At 46.1% G+C, this 19,195-nt stretch overlaps 2 protein-coding genes and 1 pseudogene across 3 annotated transcripts; 2 read left to right on the top strand and 1 right to left on the bottom strand.

Moving 5' to 3' along the window:
* The first annotated feature begins 3,157 nt into the window (after positions 1–3,157).
* Positions 3,158–4,651, top strand: LOC147963766 (uncharacterized; annotated as a pseudogene).
* Positions 4,652–6,648: 1,997 nt separating this feature from the next.
* LOC125514875 (F-box protein At5g03970-like) lies at positions 6,649–11,549 on the top strand. 2 transcript variants are annotated; one of them, XM_087531184.1, is made up of 4 exons: positions 6,649–7,738; positions 7,782–7,883; positions 9,312–9,379; positions 11,203–11,549. In XM_087531184.1, the coding sequence occupies exons 1-4, from the start codon at positions 6,737–6,739 to the stop codon at positions 11,327–11,329; spliced, it is 1,299 nt and encodes a 432-aa protein (XP_087387310.1). In that variant the 5' UTR covers positions 6,649–6,736; the 3' UTR covers positions 11,330–11,549. The 2 variants fall into 2 exon arrangements, with proteins under 2 accessions (XP_087387310.1, XP_048536201.1); XM_048680244.2 differs by having other exon boundaries at positions 6,654–7,883; positions 9,312–9,410; positions 11,205–11,549.
* Positions 11,550–16,749: 5,200 nt separating this feature from the next.
* Positions 16,750–18,841, bottom strand: LOC147963765 (uncharacterized). The gene has a single exon (XM_087528293.1). The coding sequence runs from the start codon at positions 18,625–18,627 to the stop codon at positions 16,750–16,752; it is 1,878 nt and encodes a 625-aa protein (XP_087384419.1). The 5' UTR covers positions 18,628–18,841.
* Between the last annotated feature and the right edge of the window lie 354 nt (positions 18,842–19,195).

The following is a 19,195-nucleotide window of genomic DNA, read 5'->3' as shown; positions in this document are numbered from 1 at the left end:
GCAATATAATGATATCCCAACAAGTAAATAAATGTTCCAACAAGGAACGGTTCCAATCTTCACCTGCAACTAGCAACGCTATAAGAGGGGGCTGAGCAAAGCGGTAACATAGCCAATCAACGGTTTGCTAGGACATGGTGGGTTAGAGGTTGACATGGCAATTTGGGAGGTTGACAAGCAAAAGGTAGGCATCGTAGCATTGGCATAGCAAAAGAGCGAGCAAACTAGCATAGCAAAGATAGTAGTGATTTCGAGGGTATGATCATCTTGCCTGCACAGTTGTCAGAGTTGACTGGATCCTCAAGAGCAAACTCAATGGGCTCCTCGTTAGCGAACTCGTCTCCCGGCTCTACCCAAACAAGACAAACAAGCAACAAGGATACAATCAACCACGTGCAAGGATCAAGCGATACGATGCAATGATGATATGCTATGCGGGATGCGATGCGAGATGCAAAATGCAAGATATGATAGGAAATGCATGAACCTGGCCTCAACTTGGAATTCCAAGTGTTCCACTGGAAAGATGAGACGAAATCGCTTGAAAACAATATAAAGATCATCGGAATTGGAGTTACGGTTTGAAAATGGCAAGCGTTTTAAGAATGACACCGGTCTGCGATTTACAGCAAGTAGGCATCTAAATGCAATGAGATGAACATGCTACAGCACCCAAACATGACAAAAAATGCATGGCAGGGATGTACACAAGATGCTTAACAAAAGTCTAGCACTGAGCTACGGACAATTCATCCATTATGAGGTTCAAACAAGCATGGCAAAAACGCAAATGCAAAACAGATTCCAGACTTAGTGAAACTAACACTTGTCTGAAATTTCAGATCACGAAGCCCTCTTCGGAGCAGCAAAACAACATGAAACATGACCTGATTAAGACAAGTAAGAACATGGCATCGAGCTACTCAACAAGCTTAACAAAAGACCCAAAGTGACCCGGGGCCAAAAGGTTTAACAAAATATACTAATGGGCACACGAACATAGCTAAAACACAATCAGTTTTCAGACTTAGTGAAAACTGAGACATGCTGAAATATAACTCACGAAGGCACGTAAATGAGCTCGATGCACTCACCACGGTGCAAGTCATGGCAAGGAAAGCATACATCCATTAAGAAGACATAAAATTCAAGCTAGACATGGCAATAACAATGGCATAGCATGCACGAATCAACTACAATAATATCGGCAAAATCGCAAACGAGTTACGATCTGCCCAGATTCACCACGAAGCAAAAGTAGAGCTCGATTGACTCAAGCTAGGGTGCTCCATAATTGCAAACAAAGACATGGCTGGATAGAGCATAAAATGGTTAACAAAACTCCTTTACTGATCATTCTCAAAAGAGGCACGGATCACTAGGAAACAAGCTGAACATATGGCATCATGAACTGAATAATCCCAGACTTAGTGAAAACTACTAAGTCCCTGGAAACAGATTTACCGGGTGCCTCACTTTGCAAGCTTGCACAAGTCACCACACACATCCTAAAAATTCATGGGTTACACCTCTGGAAAGATAACAAAATTCTTAACAAAACATATGAAGGACTCACAGGCATATCATGCACACAATAATCATGTCAAAAATGACAAAAGTCTAAGATGAACTTGCAGATCTGACAATTAACTCACGAAGCCTCCTTCTAACAGCATTTCGGGCATCAAGATGAACTCAAATGAAAATGATGCAATGGAATAAAATGATGTACTCGTCGAGACTAACATTTTGATATACTACATGCCCAAAACGGAGCTACAGATGCGGAGATACGGCCGGTCAAAGTATGCATAAAAATTAGGGTTAGAGAGACGAAAGTCAACCGAAAAAAAACAGATCTCAGATATGCACGCTTTACGAGGATCGCCGGGGTCCCTGTTCACCGGAGTCGAAGCGCTCGCCGGAGATGCGAGGAAGAGGCGGCCGGCAGCGGTGGTCGTGGCTGGAGCGGTGGGGGCGGCCGGAGGCGGGCGGCGGAGCGGAAGCCGAGGCGGCGGGCGGCGGAGGCGTGCGGCTGGCGGGGCCACTGAGGCGAGGCGCGGCGGATCCGGCCGGCGGCCGACACCGGCGGAGGCGCGCGGTGGCCGGCGCGGGCTCCTGGAGCCAAGGGGCGGCGCGGGAGAGAGGAAACGGGCGGCGGCGACCCTGGCTGGGAGGGTCGGATCTGGGCCTCCCAGGCCCGCGCGGGAGAGGCGGCGGGGCAAGCCAGGAGGCGGCGCGAGGTTGGTGGAGGGCGGCGGCCGGCTGACGTGGCGAAGCCCGATTGGCCTGAGCGAGGTGGCAGCGGCGGCTGGACACGTTCGGCGCGGCGTGGACGCGTCCGACGGCCGAGAGGAGGAGTTTTGGGGTTTCATCCGTGAATTGGAATGGGGGGTGTATTTATAGGCATAAGTGGAGTTAGGAGAGTCCAAATGAGGTGCAGTTTTTGGCCATGCGATCGTGATCGAACGCTCTAGGACATGGAGCAGAGTTTGGTGGGTCTTGGGCCAAATTGGAGGGGTGTTGGGCTGCAACACACACGAGACCTTTTCGGTCACTCGGTTAACCATTGGAGTATCAAACGAAGTCCAAATGATACGAAACTTGACAGGCGGTCTACCGGTAGTAAACCAAGGCCGCTTGGCAAGTCTCGGTCCAATCCGGAAATGTTTAATCCCCACACATGAAAGAAAGCAAGAAATGATCACCGGAGGAGAACGAAGCACCGGAATGCAAAACGGACAACGGGAAAAAAGCTCGGATGCATGAGACGAACACGTATGCAAATGCAATGCACATGATGACATGATATGAGATGCATGACAAAGAAAACAACACACGGAGACAAAGACCCGAACCCGAGAAATAAATATAACTTAACGCCGGAAACGGTAAGAGTTGGAGTACAAATTAGGAAAGTTATATCCGGGGCGTTACATAAGGGTCGCTTGCTTAGGGGTCAAGTAAGCCTTGCTTGGGAGTCAAGTAAACATCTCTATATAAAGAGAGGAGATGTATCAATCTAATCAAGCAAGAATTAAGAAGGAAATCTCTTCCATCTTGCCCGGCCGTGGGCAAAAGGCCCTCGGCCGGCCCTCTCACGCCCTTCTTCTAGCAGCGCCATAACAGTTTGGTATCAGCTAGCTTCGGTTCGATCATGTCTTCCCAGCTGCCAACCCCGTTGCTTCTGCTGCTGACCGCCACCACCGCGCTGCCGCCCTTCCCATCCCCGCCGCTGCTCACCTCCGGCGCCGCCACTGCCCAGATGCCGACGCCCTCCGCCGCGCCGCCAGCAGGCGCCTACACCTCAGAGGAGGTCACCAGGGCCCTCAACGACCTCGTCACCGCTGTCCAGACGATCCGGCTGTACCTGGCCAGCCCTTACGGGCGGCCACCGCCCCTGCCGCCGGTCGCCGCCACCGGGCCGCCAGCCCTGCCGTGGTACTCGCCACACGTAGCGGCCTCCGCGGCATTCGCTGGGCCGCTACAGCCTCAGCTGCAGCTGCAACCGCCGCCCGCCACCACCCCGCAGTGGTCGCCGTGGCCGGCGCCGGCTCTCGCCGCGCCTCCCGCGCCCACCGCCCCCATCCAGCAACTGCCGTGGTTGCAGTGGCCGCTGCAGCTGCCACCCACTGTCACCACCGCCCCACCCTAGCTGCAGTGGCAGCCGTCGCTCCTAGCGGCCTCCATGGCGCTCGGCGCTCCGCCGCAGCAGCCGCTGCCGCTGCCCGGTACGACACTGTAGCAGCCATTGCGGCTGCAGCAGCCACCGCCGATCAGGTTCGGCCCCACATTGACTGCGCCGGAGGGAGTCCCGATCCACCAGATCAAGTTCCCGCCGTCGCCATCACCGCTTCCCCAGGGCATCCCCATCCAGCAGATCAAGTTCCCGCCGTCGCCGTCACCACTTCCGGCTTGGCTCACTACCCGCCACGTGTCGGCGGCGGTGAGGCTGCAAGCTACTACGCGCGGCCTCCTAGCGCGTCGGCCTGTGGGAGAGATGCATGGTCTGCAGCTGCCGCTCCTCCCAATTGCTCTTCGCTGCGCAAAGGACCTCGATCTCGTCCGCTGCGTCGGGGATCTTGGGCATGTTGTTTCTCCCACGGACAGCGACCTCAAAGTTTGCGACATCGGCGGTTGGGGGAGGGGCGCACCCCTCCTCGCCATTCTCCACCGACAGCCCTCCACTCTTCTCTGTGCGGTGCAGACCAACAGCCGTCCAGTGGGGAGAAGGCATGGTGTCACCGACAGGAGCGCACCACGTAGCACCACTGCATTCTGCCGCCGGCCGCCGCGAGGGCGCCTCTGCTGGTCGCTCTTGCGATCACTTCCAGGTGGCCATACACATGCACTCCTTTTGTCCAGATGGTATCCATGGGATCCAGGTGGCTGTGCATGTGCACGTTCGACGTGCGGATGGTGTCCACTTTATGTTCAGGGGTCCCAAATAAAAGCGTCCCAGTCCATTTCAGGTTGAGAGTAATAAAACAAGCCGAGATGTAAAAGGCTTGTTTTTAGATGTTAGGTTTGTGTTGCGTCGAGTCATGGTTATAAATTGGTTAGGCTGCAGCTCGAGGACAAGCTGCATGTCCAGGTGGGGTGTAGTGTTAGAGTACGTAATGAGGCTAATGGGCCTGGGCTGGCGGTATAGCCCTTTAGTCTTAGGGTTAATTAGAGATAAGGGTCGCTTGCTTAGGGGTCAAGTAAGCCTTGCTTGGGAGTCAAGTAAACCTCTCTATATAAAGAGAGGAGATGTATCAATCTAATCAAGTAAGAATTAAGAAGGAAATCCCTTTCATCTTGCCCGGCCGTGGGCAAAAGGCCCCCGGCCGGCCCTCTCACGCCCTCCTTCTAGCAGCGCCATAACAGGCGCACTGCCACACGTTTGACGAGCCGTTAGGCAGAAGATGATCACCCCACCCCCTAATGTAGTTTAGGCCTTCTTTGGTTGCATCCCTCCCCAAAGTGATTGGAGAGCATTTGAGGGGACTTTCACTCATAGAGGCTTTAACCCCCCTCAATCCCTGTCAACGCCCTTCAATTCTCTGCCAATCGAACAAGGCCTTAAGGAAAAAGTATATATACTTCCTTGACAATTATGTTAGGGATGCTCTACTCTGAATCTATTTAATGGCTAGTTAAAAGAGTAATAAAACACGTAGGTACCCAGGTTTTGGAGCATCTTTTCTCCTCTTGTGACACGTAAGTTGTGACTTGATGACTAGTTAACAAATAAATAAAACTATAGCTTGCTTGTTTTTTCTCCAAACAAGTTTTGGAGCACTCCTTTGCCCCATGGACCACCTCATGTACGTGCCATGTCAGCGAGATCATCATTCAAAACCCGTTTAGGAGGCATTTATACAATCTTATTATTTCAGAGGCTTCAATGGCCCACAAAAATGCCATAGATAGAGTTCTGTTTTTTTTACATAAACATGAGCTTTTTTCTTACATTAAGAAGGTGAGGATGTCCTAACACCAGTATGTACGGGGCAGCAATTCAGGCTCTTAATCAAGATGAATGATACTCTATGGTTGCAGCGCCTATTCTAGAAGACTGCCGTCAAGATTTAAGTGAGTTCGGAAAGGCTTGTGTTGTGTTTTGTAATAGGGAATCTAATGTAGTAGCATATGTGCTAGCTAGCAGGGGTCATGAAAAACCAGCCTTCAGTTTGGTTTGATTCACCCCCGGGGTTTATTGTTAAGTTTCTTACAAACGATGTAGCTGTGGTTTGAGTTTAATAAAGCTAGCTACAATGGTCCTCCCCTAAAAAAAGAAGGTGGGTTTGTCAAGCCATGTCGTCAACCCTAAATTATGAGCTCATATGTCTGCCTACCGAGGACAAATGTTCGAATATCACCTTCACAAGGATGGTCTCCCCTATAACATAGTTTGGATCGCCGCCATACAAACAACTAAGCTATTTGTCAATTAGATCTTTTAAGTGAGTTAGAGACTACACAGTAAAGCCAAGTCTACAATCATCTCTGCACAAAGTTGAGTTTAATGTTTGAAGCCGTTGTGAATTGCCCACACTCATCTCTAAGCATGCTTCCCATCTACCCTTATTGGTGTTCACTATTAAAACTCGTGCTTGTTATTAACCTTCCGTATTTTTAGGGTTTGTGTGTGCGTCGAAAACAAATGTAAAATAGGTACTATGCTCCACAGACTTACTAAAAAAACATAAAATCAACTTCGAACTCTCAAAGGAAAAAAAAAATCTAAAACCAAATCTGCATCTGCATAAATATGTCAACTATTGACATATATGGTTGTATATTAATATATATGTCTATTCTTGGGCTGTGCAAAGAACAAATATATGTGGACAAAAATTGGACCTACTATTTGCTATCATGGATCCACACACAAAAAATCCTATTGGTAGTTCACAAGTCAGTATATTATTTATTAGTAGAATTTTATAGTATGATTTTTACATTAATTTTTTCTATATACACCGGGTTTCTTTTGGAATTTCTTCAATCTTCTTTTTTTCAGGGGCTGCAAAGCCTGGAATTTCTTCAATCAAAAGAAAAAAAGGATGCACGTCGCATTGTTATACCGTGGCCCATTGTCCAGCCCAGCATCTCTTCCGTCTCTTTCACGGGGCGCACTTCATTTCAGATTTTCAGTGCATCAGATCCACTCCACCACACGTCCACACCCCACATCGCACCAGTGAGCAAAGTAGGGCAGATCTGGAAAAAAAACAGTGAGTAGGGCGAGATGAGCCGCCCCCACCCTTTGCCGACGGCGGCGCCGCCGCTGGAGGACGAGAACCTCCTCTCCGAGATCCTCCTCCGCCTCCCCCCGCAGCCGTCCTCCCTCCCTCGCGCCTCGCTCGTCTCCAATCGCTGGCGCCGCATCGCCTCCGACCCCGGCTTCTTCCGCCGCTTCCGCCGCCACCACCGCCCCAACCCTCCGCTCCTCGGTTTCTTCGACATGTACGGCTGCCGCTCCTTCGTGCCTACCCTCGAGGCCCCGGATCGTGTCCCGCCCGGGCGCTTCTCCCTGCAGCGCGGCGACGACGACTGGTTCAGGTCCCTTGGAAGCCGTCATGGCCTGGTGCTAATCTTGAACAGACCCACGAACCAGTTGCTGGTCTGGGACCCCGTCACCGGCGACAAGCACTGGATTGCCGTCCCCCCGGGATTCGGGTGCGACTCGGACAGCCCGATCGGCGGGGCGGTGCTTCGCTCTGCCGTAGACGACCACCACTTCCTGGTGGCCTTGGTAAGCACCACCGAGACACAAGACCATACAAGAGCCATCGCCAGCGCTTACTTGTCGGAGACCAACACATGGAGTGATATAATCTCAACACCGCTTCCACCGGCGTCCGAATCCCGCTTCCAATTGCAAGCACAAGACTTGCCACCGTTTGAATGTCCGACCATGATTTCTTGCAACATACCCGCTGTGCTGGTTGGGGATTCCCTTTACTGGTGGCTTCGGGATAGCTCGTACAACATCCTCCAATTTGATTTGGATAGGGACAGCCTAGCCGTGATACCTGCACCGGTCGACTTGTATGACAGTGATATCAACTTCTCGGTTATGCGGGCAGATGATGGAGGGCTTGGTTTCCTATTTGTATCAAAGTTCAGTGTTCAATTGTGGAAGACGAAGGTCATTTGTGACTGTTTTAATTCGTGGGTGCTGGGAAGAACAATTGAAATGGACAAGCTATTTCCGCTGGATTCAAAGGAGAGAGAGTCTCCAATGATAGTAGGATTTGCTGAGGAGAATAATGTGGCTCTCATGTGGACAGAAGGCAGTCTCTTCATGTTCCAGCTTGAGTCGTTGCAGCTCAAGAAGCTCGTGGAAACCAGAATCTCTTTCTATCAACCATTCGAAAGTGTCTATACTGCAGGTAATAGCTTGCTTTACAACCTTTGTATAACAAAAGAAAGTTAGTTTTCAATAATTGGTTGATGAAAATGCATACTCTTTATAAACTTCCATATAAGTAGTCTCATGACACTTCTCTTTTGATGCTTGATGACACCCTCAACATATTGCGATGAAGCTATGCGGAGTTCTTTTCTTATGCTTGCATGGTAGCGTTTTATGTTATAATTATGATCTGTAAAGTAGTACTCCCTCCTTATTTGAAAGGAAGGTGTGGAAAAAACACCAACCATTTTGCGCCAAAGAAGGGTATCGGAAAGGTTATTAGCGTTCGATGGACAAAACTAACCCTGCTTATCCCATTCCCCATCCTGAAAAACCGGCTTGCGTTAAATCCCCTCCCATACAAACTCCGCCCCTTTGTCTTCCTCCTGCACATGTGTCACGTAATTCGTGCGTGAGAAACGGAGGGGTGTAAAGCGGAGGCCCACTTTTTCCTTCTCAATCTCTGTGCTCAGGGGTAAACATGGAAAGAAATAACTTGCAGTTGCCCTCCTTAATCTTCGCTCAAGATCTCATGCTTTTCTTTCAAATCCCGAGGGAGTATCTGTTAGTGGTATCTAATTTTCTTCATGTTATATAGCCAGGTGGTGGATTCACTGATCTACTTACTGCTAAGCTTCATTTCTGTAATTTGTGTGGTTCAAGTCAGAGCTAGCAAATTGTTTTTATTACTTTATTATATGAAAACCCATACAATAAAACAATGGATAGAGACAAAGCTCTGAGATGGCTGCGCCAGCATGGCCGGCCGCTGGATTAATTCCCTGGCGCAGCCCCAGTTTTGCTTTAGTTTTCTCTTTGTTTTATTTTTTCCTTTTGTGCCCTTCCCCGGACCCTGTGCAAGCGGGAGCTACGTGCACCGGGCTGCCTTTTTATTTTTTTTCCTTTTGTCTTCTGTTTCTGTTTTATTGAGTTTCAGCCTCTTGAACTTTTGGGTCATCTTGCCGTTTCTTCTAATGCACAACGTCACACATTTGGGTGCATGTTCGAGGAAAAAACAATGGATACCAAGATTGGCAAATTCTTTCTGTGATAGTTGAACTAAATTTCATTGTTGCCTGTGTATTGATGTATGCGAAATAATGCAGCTGTACATGCCTTTGCTACTAACCAAGTCAGGTTGTTCGCTTGTGACAATCGCCGACATTGTGTTGTTCTGAAACCAGCATTAGCGTCATGCTAGTTCGTGCCTCATCACATGAATTGTATGAGGTAGCTGCAGTTTATTTCTCAAGATAAGATGAGATTATTTACCAACTCTGACAGTAGATATGGTTTTGTTTGTGTATCCCTAATGTTGTATAAATAGTATCCTGTTGATGCCTCCTCATATCCATTTGGCTTTTCATTTGAATGTCATTGGTTGCTTGACTTCTTATGCTTGCAGAAACAAGCATTGGTGGTGGACATGATGGAGCTGATCTCTTGCACAGCACATAAGATGATTTTCCGGTTAGATATGCTATGTGATGTACTGGTTGAGTAGGTAAGCTTATCGTTTGCATGTATGTTTAGGTATCTGAGCTATTCTTAAAAAGATGCATTGATTCCCTTTTTACTGCAATGTAATTTCTCAAGTACCAAATTGCAAGCAAGGACTCTTAAGATTTTCTCTACACTCTTTGCTCTGCTGGTCTGTTATTACCCACCTAGCCACCTCATATCATGCTTTGATGCCAGGCTAAATCTTGAATCTTTTCTCCAGGCCCTGCTTTCTCATTTCTTCCTCAGCAGCTCTCCGTTCTGTTCCCCGTGCCTTTAAATTGCTGATCTTCTACCCCCTCTCTACTGAATGTGCTCTTTTGTTTGCCCTCAATTCCATTCAGCCTCCTTGCTTACGCTTTACCTCCTACAGTGTACTCCCCAAGTTCTTGCTCGTAGTGGGTGGGCTCTTCTCCCTCTAGCCCCTCCATTGACTGGCAGCTTAGGACCATTCCTCATTCCCTATTTGTGCAAATATCGATGCCTGCTCAGAGATGAAAATGCTCTTTTTTCTTAGCCAGATGAGAATGCTTTCATGCTAGGTGGTAGTAAATGAACTACTAATCCTTTGTTGTGCTTCCGGGATATATTTCTATTTTACCTTTGCTCTTGCTGAATTGCCTTTAACTTCTGTTTTTTTCTGTTCATGGGTCTATCATGCCCTAGTGTGATCTGAATGTTGTCCCGTCTTCATAAGTGATTGATAACTGCCAATGCATCTGGTTTCAAATTCCTTTTTTTAAGCGGACTTATAGGTGTGCCATTTCACTTTGCTGCTTATTTTGGATCATTGTGATACCTAGTAGTGAACTAATGATTGTCACAATACTTTAAGAGTACGCCTTCGTTAAACTTATACTACTGTCTATCTTCTTAACTGCAGTCACTCTGGTTTTATGGACGACTATTCTAGTTTTAGGCTGTTCGGTTAAACATTTTCTCAGCATGCGACTACTTATCCAGCAAACCTGTAATTGGCCATTGGCCACTAATACAATTTGGCTGGTCCAAACTATTGGTAGTATGCTTTGTGTGGTGTATAATTTCTTCAATTTTGGCCACTATTGATGATTAATACTTCAATTTTGGCAGGACTAGAATCACCATAAAAATTGATTCTATCACTGATGCCGTTTTTTTGAATTTTACTAACATATTATTATTAAAGTGGTGGTGAATGTATCGAAACTGCTCCACACATGATACTTCTGCCCGAGCTGTGCACGACGTGCAAATCCAGTGGCGAGTGCCCTTCTCACTCATATGCATGTCCGGCCGGATTCAATCTTTTTGTGTGAATCGTTCAAAATTTGCCGTGTGCATAGCATGACTCTGAATGTATTGCTTGATGGCATAGAGAGTAAAAACATAACAATCATGTTGGACTGAAGGAAGTCTCAGGTATAGTAAGATGATGCATGATCCCTTGCTAGAGGCTTGTACTGCAAGAATTTGATGAAAATCGATTTCTCAGTGACTAGCTAGCCCTTGCATTCCTAAAAAGTATGCCCAAGAGTTAGAAACCTGCTATCCTGCCCCATGAGCCTCTACGCATAACAGTGTTGCCAAAAACTTACAATATCAGAAGCTGAAGGTGTGCTATTACACTACATATTGCCTGTTGTTCTCTGTTTCATGTGTTGATTTTGTCCAATGATGCTGTGATGGTTTAACTCTGGAGCTTATGACACGCACAATTGTGATGGTTTGAGTCATAGAAGAGTTATGAGAATAACTCCCAATAACTTTTCCTGTATGTGGTACAAGTTTTTTACTGATGATATTACTTGCTCCGCAGGTATCTACATTTCCATTCTGGTGGCTGAGATGCAGAAATGGTCTGTCGAGTATAGTTCCTTCCATCTGTATGCTCGACATGGAAAACTCAACCTCTATCTAGCAGCATACAGTGCTCAGCTCTGAAGTGAACTTGCTTGCATTTTAGTTTGTGCATGCGTTTGATTACCTTCCGTGTTGTATCAGCATCGTGGGATTTCAATGTTGTACTTTGTGCGTGTGTTTGCTTGAATCTGTACCTGGTTTTGAGCTTGGTAAGCTTACTTTGGTTAGTTGTGACTAATGAATGTTGAATCCCATCACTGTGACCTGGAGATGGAAGTTGCTCATGTATGCTGGAATGCAACTGCCTACTGCTTCCTTTGCGATGGTGGGAAGGCTTGGGTAAGTTGTTGAACTTTTTTTTTATGTCTCTTTGCACTGATAGGCATCTTTGCTTTGAGATCTACAAACTTCTGCATCCGTTGCGAAAAAAAACTTCTGCATGAGTGGTCTGATGAAGCAGAACACATTTTACAGCTGACAGAAGCAGATGACTTGCTAACTTGCTCTGTTATATAATTTCTGGACACAATAAGCCAACTGGCATGATAAAGGCACAGTGACTTGCTTCAGTCAAATAGTAGTACGTGCTTGCTTGCTTGATGGTCGTGCATTTTGTGAGTTGGTGAGGTGAAGGATTTATGAGTTGGCTAATGTTTGAAATATTTTTACGAGTTTGTTCTGAAGAATGGAATTGTTCCTCGCAAAAAAGAGAAGATGAATTGCTGCTTGGTTGTTGTTCTGAAGAACTATTAATTCCTGGTACACCAATGACAGGCAATCTTAGCTTGGATATGCTGCAGATAAATAGTATGGACAAAAAAGAATACAATGGAATTGAAGCACAGCTCAGATAATTAGCATGATGGTTTTGATTCTTCGTGTGTCTCGGGACAAGGAAATTTAAAGGGTACGCAAGTGAACGCTGACGATCTTTTCTTTGAGAGGTCATGCCATCTTTTAGGATAACATTATCAATTGACTATTAGAATATGTCATCTTGGTCTGAGTTTTGATAACAATGTGTCCTCATGTGTCACAGAAAGATTCGAAGGAGACATTGCCAGTTGTTTAATACGCTAGTCTTTTTTCTTTTCTTTTGTGAGGATATTAATCGATCCAAAGACATTTTCTCCTGACCAAAGTAGCCTGCTAGCACAATGGTGATCTACCTCATTTGCCTCTCTCAAGGCTAGTAAACCCTCTACCCAGCTCGTTGATTTTCTGGCATATTACCTTAATTTCATAGCGCTCTGGATCATGTTTATTTTTGTTTTTTGAGACAAGCGCCCTCGATCACCTGCTCTGCATGTTACCACCTCCTGAGAATCACTCTCAGCAATGACTCGATTGAGGCCCAGATCAAGAGCCAGCCGGACGCCATCCCGAATAGCATAGGCCTCCAATTACCCGAGCTTTAGCCGACCTTGATGCTTTCTACTCCCTCCGTTCCAAATTATTCGTCGCAGAAATGAATGTATCTAGAACTAAAAAACATCTAGATACATCCATACCTGCGACAAGTAATTCGGAACGGAGGGAGTAATAGCCAAGTTCGTACTCCCCCGCTCCACACCTTCTATAAAACTTGTGTCGGCGTTCACCTTCAGCACACCCACCTCAGGAGGACTCCAGCACATTTTTGATTGGCCATTAGCCACTAATATAATTTGATTGGCCAAACTACATGTGGTTATGCTTTGTGTTGAGTCTAAGTTCTTCAATTTTGGCCACCATGGATTCTTAATACTTAGTATCAAACATGGATCAAAATGACAAGTCTAAGTTCTTCAATTTACTACTGCTTTTGTTGCTATTAGCATCTTTTACTTTTACTACTCCCTCCGATCCATAATAAGTGTCGCAGCTTTGAACTAAGGTTGTGGATCAGAGGGAGTAGCATATTATATCTTTAGACTAGTGGTGAAATTATTGCTTGATGTCAAGAGTGAAGAGTAAAAAAGATGGCAGTCACTTTGGATCAAAGGAAGTTTCAGTTAATAAGATGATGCATGATCTTGCTTGAAGCTTGTACAACATGCATTTTGATGAAATTCGATTCGTAAGTGACCCGCTCGTACATTTGTAAAAATTATGCCTGCAGGTAGAAACAAGATCGTCTTTCCTACTCCATGTACCATGAGCCTTTCATATGCCCGCTGTTCTTTTAGCTTCTACTCGGGGCAATGTAACCATATAAACTGCTTTCATATGCCCATTGTGATACCTAGTGAACAAATGATTGTGACAATATTTAAGTAGTATGGCTTCATTAAATCTTATACTGTTGTTTGTCGTTTTGCTTACAGTTATTGTAGTTTCATGGACAATTATTCTAGTGTGCGGTTGCTTGGTTAAACATTTTATTAGCATGTCACTCGTTGTCTACCAAATTTGAATATACTGTAATTGGCCATAATTGGCCATTGACCGCTGATACAATTTGACTTGTTCAAAATCCAAACGATATGTATGGTTATGCTTTTTACGCGGTCTGATTTCTTCACTTTGCCCAACCAGATAATAGTTCATACCGAGCATCTGATCAAAATTACATGACTACATTCATCTTAAAAACTGTTTCAGTCATTAGTAACATTTTTTACTAGCATATTGGAAATAAAAGTAACGCTGAAAATATTACTTCGTCAAATATTACTTGAGGATAGCTATTTAGTTAGGAGAAAGACTTTTTTTATAGGAAGATAGAGATTCTGTTCATTTCTGAAAAGTATTTTTTTTAAAGGAGGATGTACCCCCGGCCTCTGCATCTGGACGATGCATACAGCCATATTATTAATTATTCACAAAGACCATATAAGATGATACATCAATAAGCCAGAAGCCACCATCTTGGTAACGTTGTTGCTACTCCTAACCCCTTGATGAAGGCGTGCTGAATATGTCCGGGCCTAATACCAAACAGATATCGCACCAAAGCCTAACATCTAAAGCCGGGTGTCCCATCCAAACCACTACCTGGATTGAGTCCCACACCGGTCTGGCACACTCTCAGTGAGCACCGCACACTGTAGGGGCCGTCACCTCCATCTTCTCTCGGTCCATCCTCAGAGCAGAACTGATGCACCGACCTTGCCAGGCGTCTCTGCCATCAACGCCACCATGACGCCAGACAACTTCCTCCTCTTGCGCGAGTCCATATCCAATGCTCCCATCGTCAAACCTCCGCGGCGCCATGCCGCCGGGATCCGCCGTCGGCCTTGCGGTAGATGTAACACCGCTCCTCCAGTAGTCCCCTCCACCCAGCACTTGCTCCAAAACGATGCCCCCAGGAGGGAGAACGACACCAAAGGTGTCGTCATCGTCCGATCCGGGAGGCCTAGACATAGGGTTTCCCCCGGAACATCCCGAGCATGATGACGCAAACTGCAACGACGATGCCTCAACAAGGAAACGGCATCGGAGACGTCGCCATCGTCCGCCATGACCGAAGTCGGCGCGATTTTCATCGGCAGCCGCGCCACCAGGCAGTGCACCTCCGGCGTCGCTAGTCCCTTGAACCTGAGAAAACTCCAAAAACGATGCCCTCAAGAGGGACTACGACGCTAAAGCACCGCCATCGCTCGATCGCAATGAGATCTAGGGTTTCCCCCGGAGTTGCCCGCGGTATCAAGGACCCAGACAAGGGCGTCTCTGCCCAATTGCCGGCGTGCCGCACCCGCCATCGCGTCGTCCACATCCCGGCGACCATGGCCGGTAGCCAGCCACCGGGCCTCACGAACACGCCCAACCACCGACGGAGCCGCGCCGCCGCACCCTGTTCCGCCGCTGCACGTACGTACCAGGAGCACCGGCCAACGGCATCCGCCCGCAACCACCGCCGTCCCCTCCACCTCAGACCTCGGCGACGCGTGCCGGGGCAGCGCCGCGCCGTCGGCCACCACCCGATCCCCCAGTTCAAGGAATGACGATGCCCTAAGAGCCGCGGCCCGCCGCCGCCAGATCCGAGTAGGCTTTGCCCGGGGATGCGTTAGGCAGCGGCGGATGGGTGAACGCCGGGAGGAGGCCTTGCGCCAGGGGGTGAGATGCCCCGCCCGAGTCGCCCTGGAGAACGACGACGCGGGGGCTGATCCTATTTTCCTGGAGGAGGACCTAATGATGCTGAATCCAAGTTATATATGAAACCAGATATATTTCTTGCTTTCCTAGTTCCTACTCCATGCGACCGCCATATTCCCGCTGTTCATTTAGGATCTACTCAGCAGTATGTAATATTAGAGGTTGAAGGTGTGCCACTACGCTACAATTTACCTATTGTTCTCTGTTTCTAATGCTTTTTTTTGTCTAATAATGCTGAGATGATTTACCATTGGAACTTTTGGCACAATTTGCGCAATGACAATGAATCTAATGATTCCTGTTTTGAGTCATGCAAAAGTTAGGGGAATAACTCCATCGGCTTTTCCTAATAAATAATACTACAAGATTGTTTGACTGATGATATTGCTTGCTTCACAGGTATCTAGAGTTAGGTTCTGGTGGCTGAGATGCAGGAATGGGTCGTCGGGTGTTGATTCCTCCATTTTGTACGCTCGAAGTGGAGGCTGGCCATCTATGTAGTGTACACTCATGAGCTGCGAAGTGCACTTGTAGGAATCAACCCCTTAGTTTGCCAAGTTCCATCTAGAATCAATCCCTTAGGCCTCGTTTGACGGGGGGTTTTGTAGCCCCGGAGTGGAGGGGGATCTGAGGGGATTTGGTTAATCCCTCTCTTTCACCCAATTCTCTCAATTCCCCACTAATCTCTCTCTTCTCATAAATCCCTCTATTTGGTTAAACCTCCTACAACAGCAGCAGCAAAGCAAGCGTCCAGTTCCATGGGTGCCTTGGAGGGTTTTCTGTACCACATGGATTGAGGGGGATTCGTGGGGAACGGAGAGGATTGGCCTTCTCAATCCCTACGTGTCAAATGGGCTGACAAGGATTTCTGAGGATTTTGATGAAGGAAATATGCCCTAGAGGCAATAATAAAGTTATTATTTATTTTCTTATATCATGATAAATATTTATTATTCATGCTAGAATTGTATTAACCGGAAATATGATACATGTGTGAATACATAGACAAACATAATGTCCCTAGTATGCCTCTACTCGACTAGCTCATTGATCAAAGATGGTTATGTTTCCTGACTATAGACAAAGAGTTGTCATTTGATTAAACGGGGTCACATCATTAGGAGAATGATGTGATTGACTTGACCCATTTCGTTAGCTTAGCACTTAATCGTTTAGTTTGTTGCTGGTGCTTTCTTCATGACTTATACATGTTCCTATCAGTGGCAGCGCCAGGAAATGAAGCCTGGGTATTCATCCAAATTTTTTTTTGCTCTAAATGTAGTATATGAACCAAACAACACAACACTGGCAATATATGAACAAAACAACACTAGCATAATGGCAATAGCAATATTTCAATGTATCAGACCATAACGACATGAATACATAAGTACCTTTTGATTGATAAAGTGATGATATCCTTCTTACAATATAACTTTGCGGTCGCCTTTTTGGAAGAGATTGATGACATCTTCATCCTTCACTTGATTGAAAAATTCTCTCTCAACAAATGTAACCAAACAATTGTTCAAATATTCATCACCCATTTTGTCCCTTAGCTTATTCTTCACATGGCTCATTGAAGAGAACACCCTTTCAACACTAGCAGTAGCTACTGGCAGAATCAATACCAACTTAAGAAGCTTGTAAACAATATGATATTGTTCATGCTTGTTTGTCTCAACAAGCATAACTGAAAGCCGACACAGATTTTTCAGGTTTTGAAACCTTTCATCTCTACGCACATTAATAATATACATGTTTAGTTGCCATGGAAGTCTTGCCAGTTCATCACTTGTAAAATCAGAAGCATAAAACTTTGTAGCAAGCCTAACCAACTTATCTTGGTCATAAGCAGCAAATAGATGAAGTGGACAGAATGCTGCCATGCAAGAAAGTAGCTCCGTGTTTACCTCATCAAATCTGCCATTCAGCTCACTGATTTGCCTATCAATGACACCCACAAACATATCAACCTTGAAGCGGTGGTAATTGATCACACCATTACATAAACCCCTTCTAGGCCGGCCAACGGGAAAGTAAGGACCCTCCATATCAACAACTTTGATCTTATGCTTTGTACAAAAAGATGTGACCTTTGTGAGAAAATCATCCCATCCAGCATCGGTCCTCAAAGCCTCCAAGTAATACTTTGTGTCACCAACAAGCTCAATAGCATGAACAATATCTTCGTCTTGCTTTTGCAAAGCTCTACACAACTCATCTGTGTATCCAAATATTTCTTGCATCAAGTGTGCCATGAAAACAAAATCAAATGATCGAAATATTGTCTCTATGGATAGAGCCGCTTGTGCCTCCGCACCATGGTACTCGTCTCCAATCTTGCGAAGGACTCGTCGTAGTGCACCATACATAGAGATGGCATGGTTCACAGTTTTGAAGTGAGAGCCCCAACGTGTATCACATGGCCTTCCCAAACCCACTTCCTGATTCAGCCCACTCCCTGTTTCTACTTCTTCCAATTCCAATGCATTAATGAGTTCTTCAGCCTGAGCTATCCGAAGCATTCTCATCTTTTTACAAGACATGCCAAGAGCATTTAACAAGTGTGCAAGCTGCTGAAAGAACCAAGTACAATCACCACTCTCCTTAGCAACAGCAACACGAGTTAACTGTAGTTGATGGGCAAAACAATGAACATAGTAGGCAGAAGGGGACTCATCCATAATCAGTTTTTTCAGGCCATTAGCATTACCTCTCATGTTACTAGCTCCATCATATCCTTGCCCACGAACCATTGCAAAGGTTAAATTGTAGTCCATAAGCATTTTCTGAATTGCAGCTTTTAGTGTCTGAGAGGTAGTATCTTCAACATGAGCAAGACCAAGAAAACTTACAACCGCCCTTCCTTTCTTATCAACATAACGCAAGCAAACAGCCAACTGTTCATTCTGATACACATCACTAGACTCATCTGCAAGTATTGCAAAATGACCACCATCAAGTTCTTCAATGGCTAGTTTAGTAGTCTCTTGTGCACAACATTTTATCACCTCTTGTTGTATATCATGGTGAGTCATCTTGCAGTTCCGTGGAGCATTCTTGAGAACAACCCTGTCAACCTCTTCAAAATTTCCTGCTAGCCAATTTAGAAGCTCAAGGAAATTTCCTTTATTTAGTGAGTCTTCACTTTCATCATGTCCTCTAAATGCCAAGCCTTGGCGCAACAGAAATCTCACACACTTGAGTGTCCATGTCAAACGTTGTTTATACAAAGCCTTGTATTGTGAGGTGTTGGAAGCAACAGACTCCCGAATTGATGTTTGTGGTGTAGTGAACATATCATACTTCTCTTAAGCTTCAGCGTGAGCACTACTTACATCACCAACATGCCTTGTCAATCTTGCTTTCATGTTCCAGTTTCTAAACCCACCCTTAACAAATGAATCTCCACCGGGGCTTTTTGTTTTATCCTTGAACAAATAGCAAACAAAGCAGAAAGCAGCCTCTTTGTTCACACTATACTCAAGCCACTTGTAATCCTTAAACCAAGAAGGACAAAAGCGACGTTGTAATCCACTTATGTCTCTGTACTCAAAATTATGTTTCTTTGGTTGACATGCCCCCAACTCGATGTATCTCCTTCTAACTTTATCCTGGTCATTGACATTGTACCTAGAGATGGGGATCCGTTTCCCGGGATCTGACTCAAGTGCGTCCAAATCTACTTCAAATTGAACTTCATCATTTGCTTCATCATCTTCTATAATTGGGGCTGGGGAGCCACTCTCAGGTTCTGTGTGACTATCATCCGGTTCATGTGCTTGCACTAGTGCCAGTTGCAGATTGCTCTCAACATTAGGAGGAATGCTACTGCTCTCAACTTCAACATCAGGAGGATTTGGTGAA

Source organism: Triticum urartu, chromosome 6A, assembly GCF_056163025.1.
Source record: "Triticum urartu cultivar PI428250 chromosome 6A, HENAU_Tu73, whole genome shotgun sequence".
Lineage (NCBI taxonomy): Eukaryota > Viridiplantae > Streptophyta > Magnoliopsida > Poales > Poaceae > Triticum > Triticum urartu.
The sequence above is the reverse complement of the archived record's forward strand: the minus strand, read 5'-3'. Positions and strand labels throughout refer to the sequence as shown.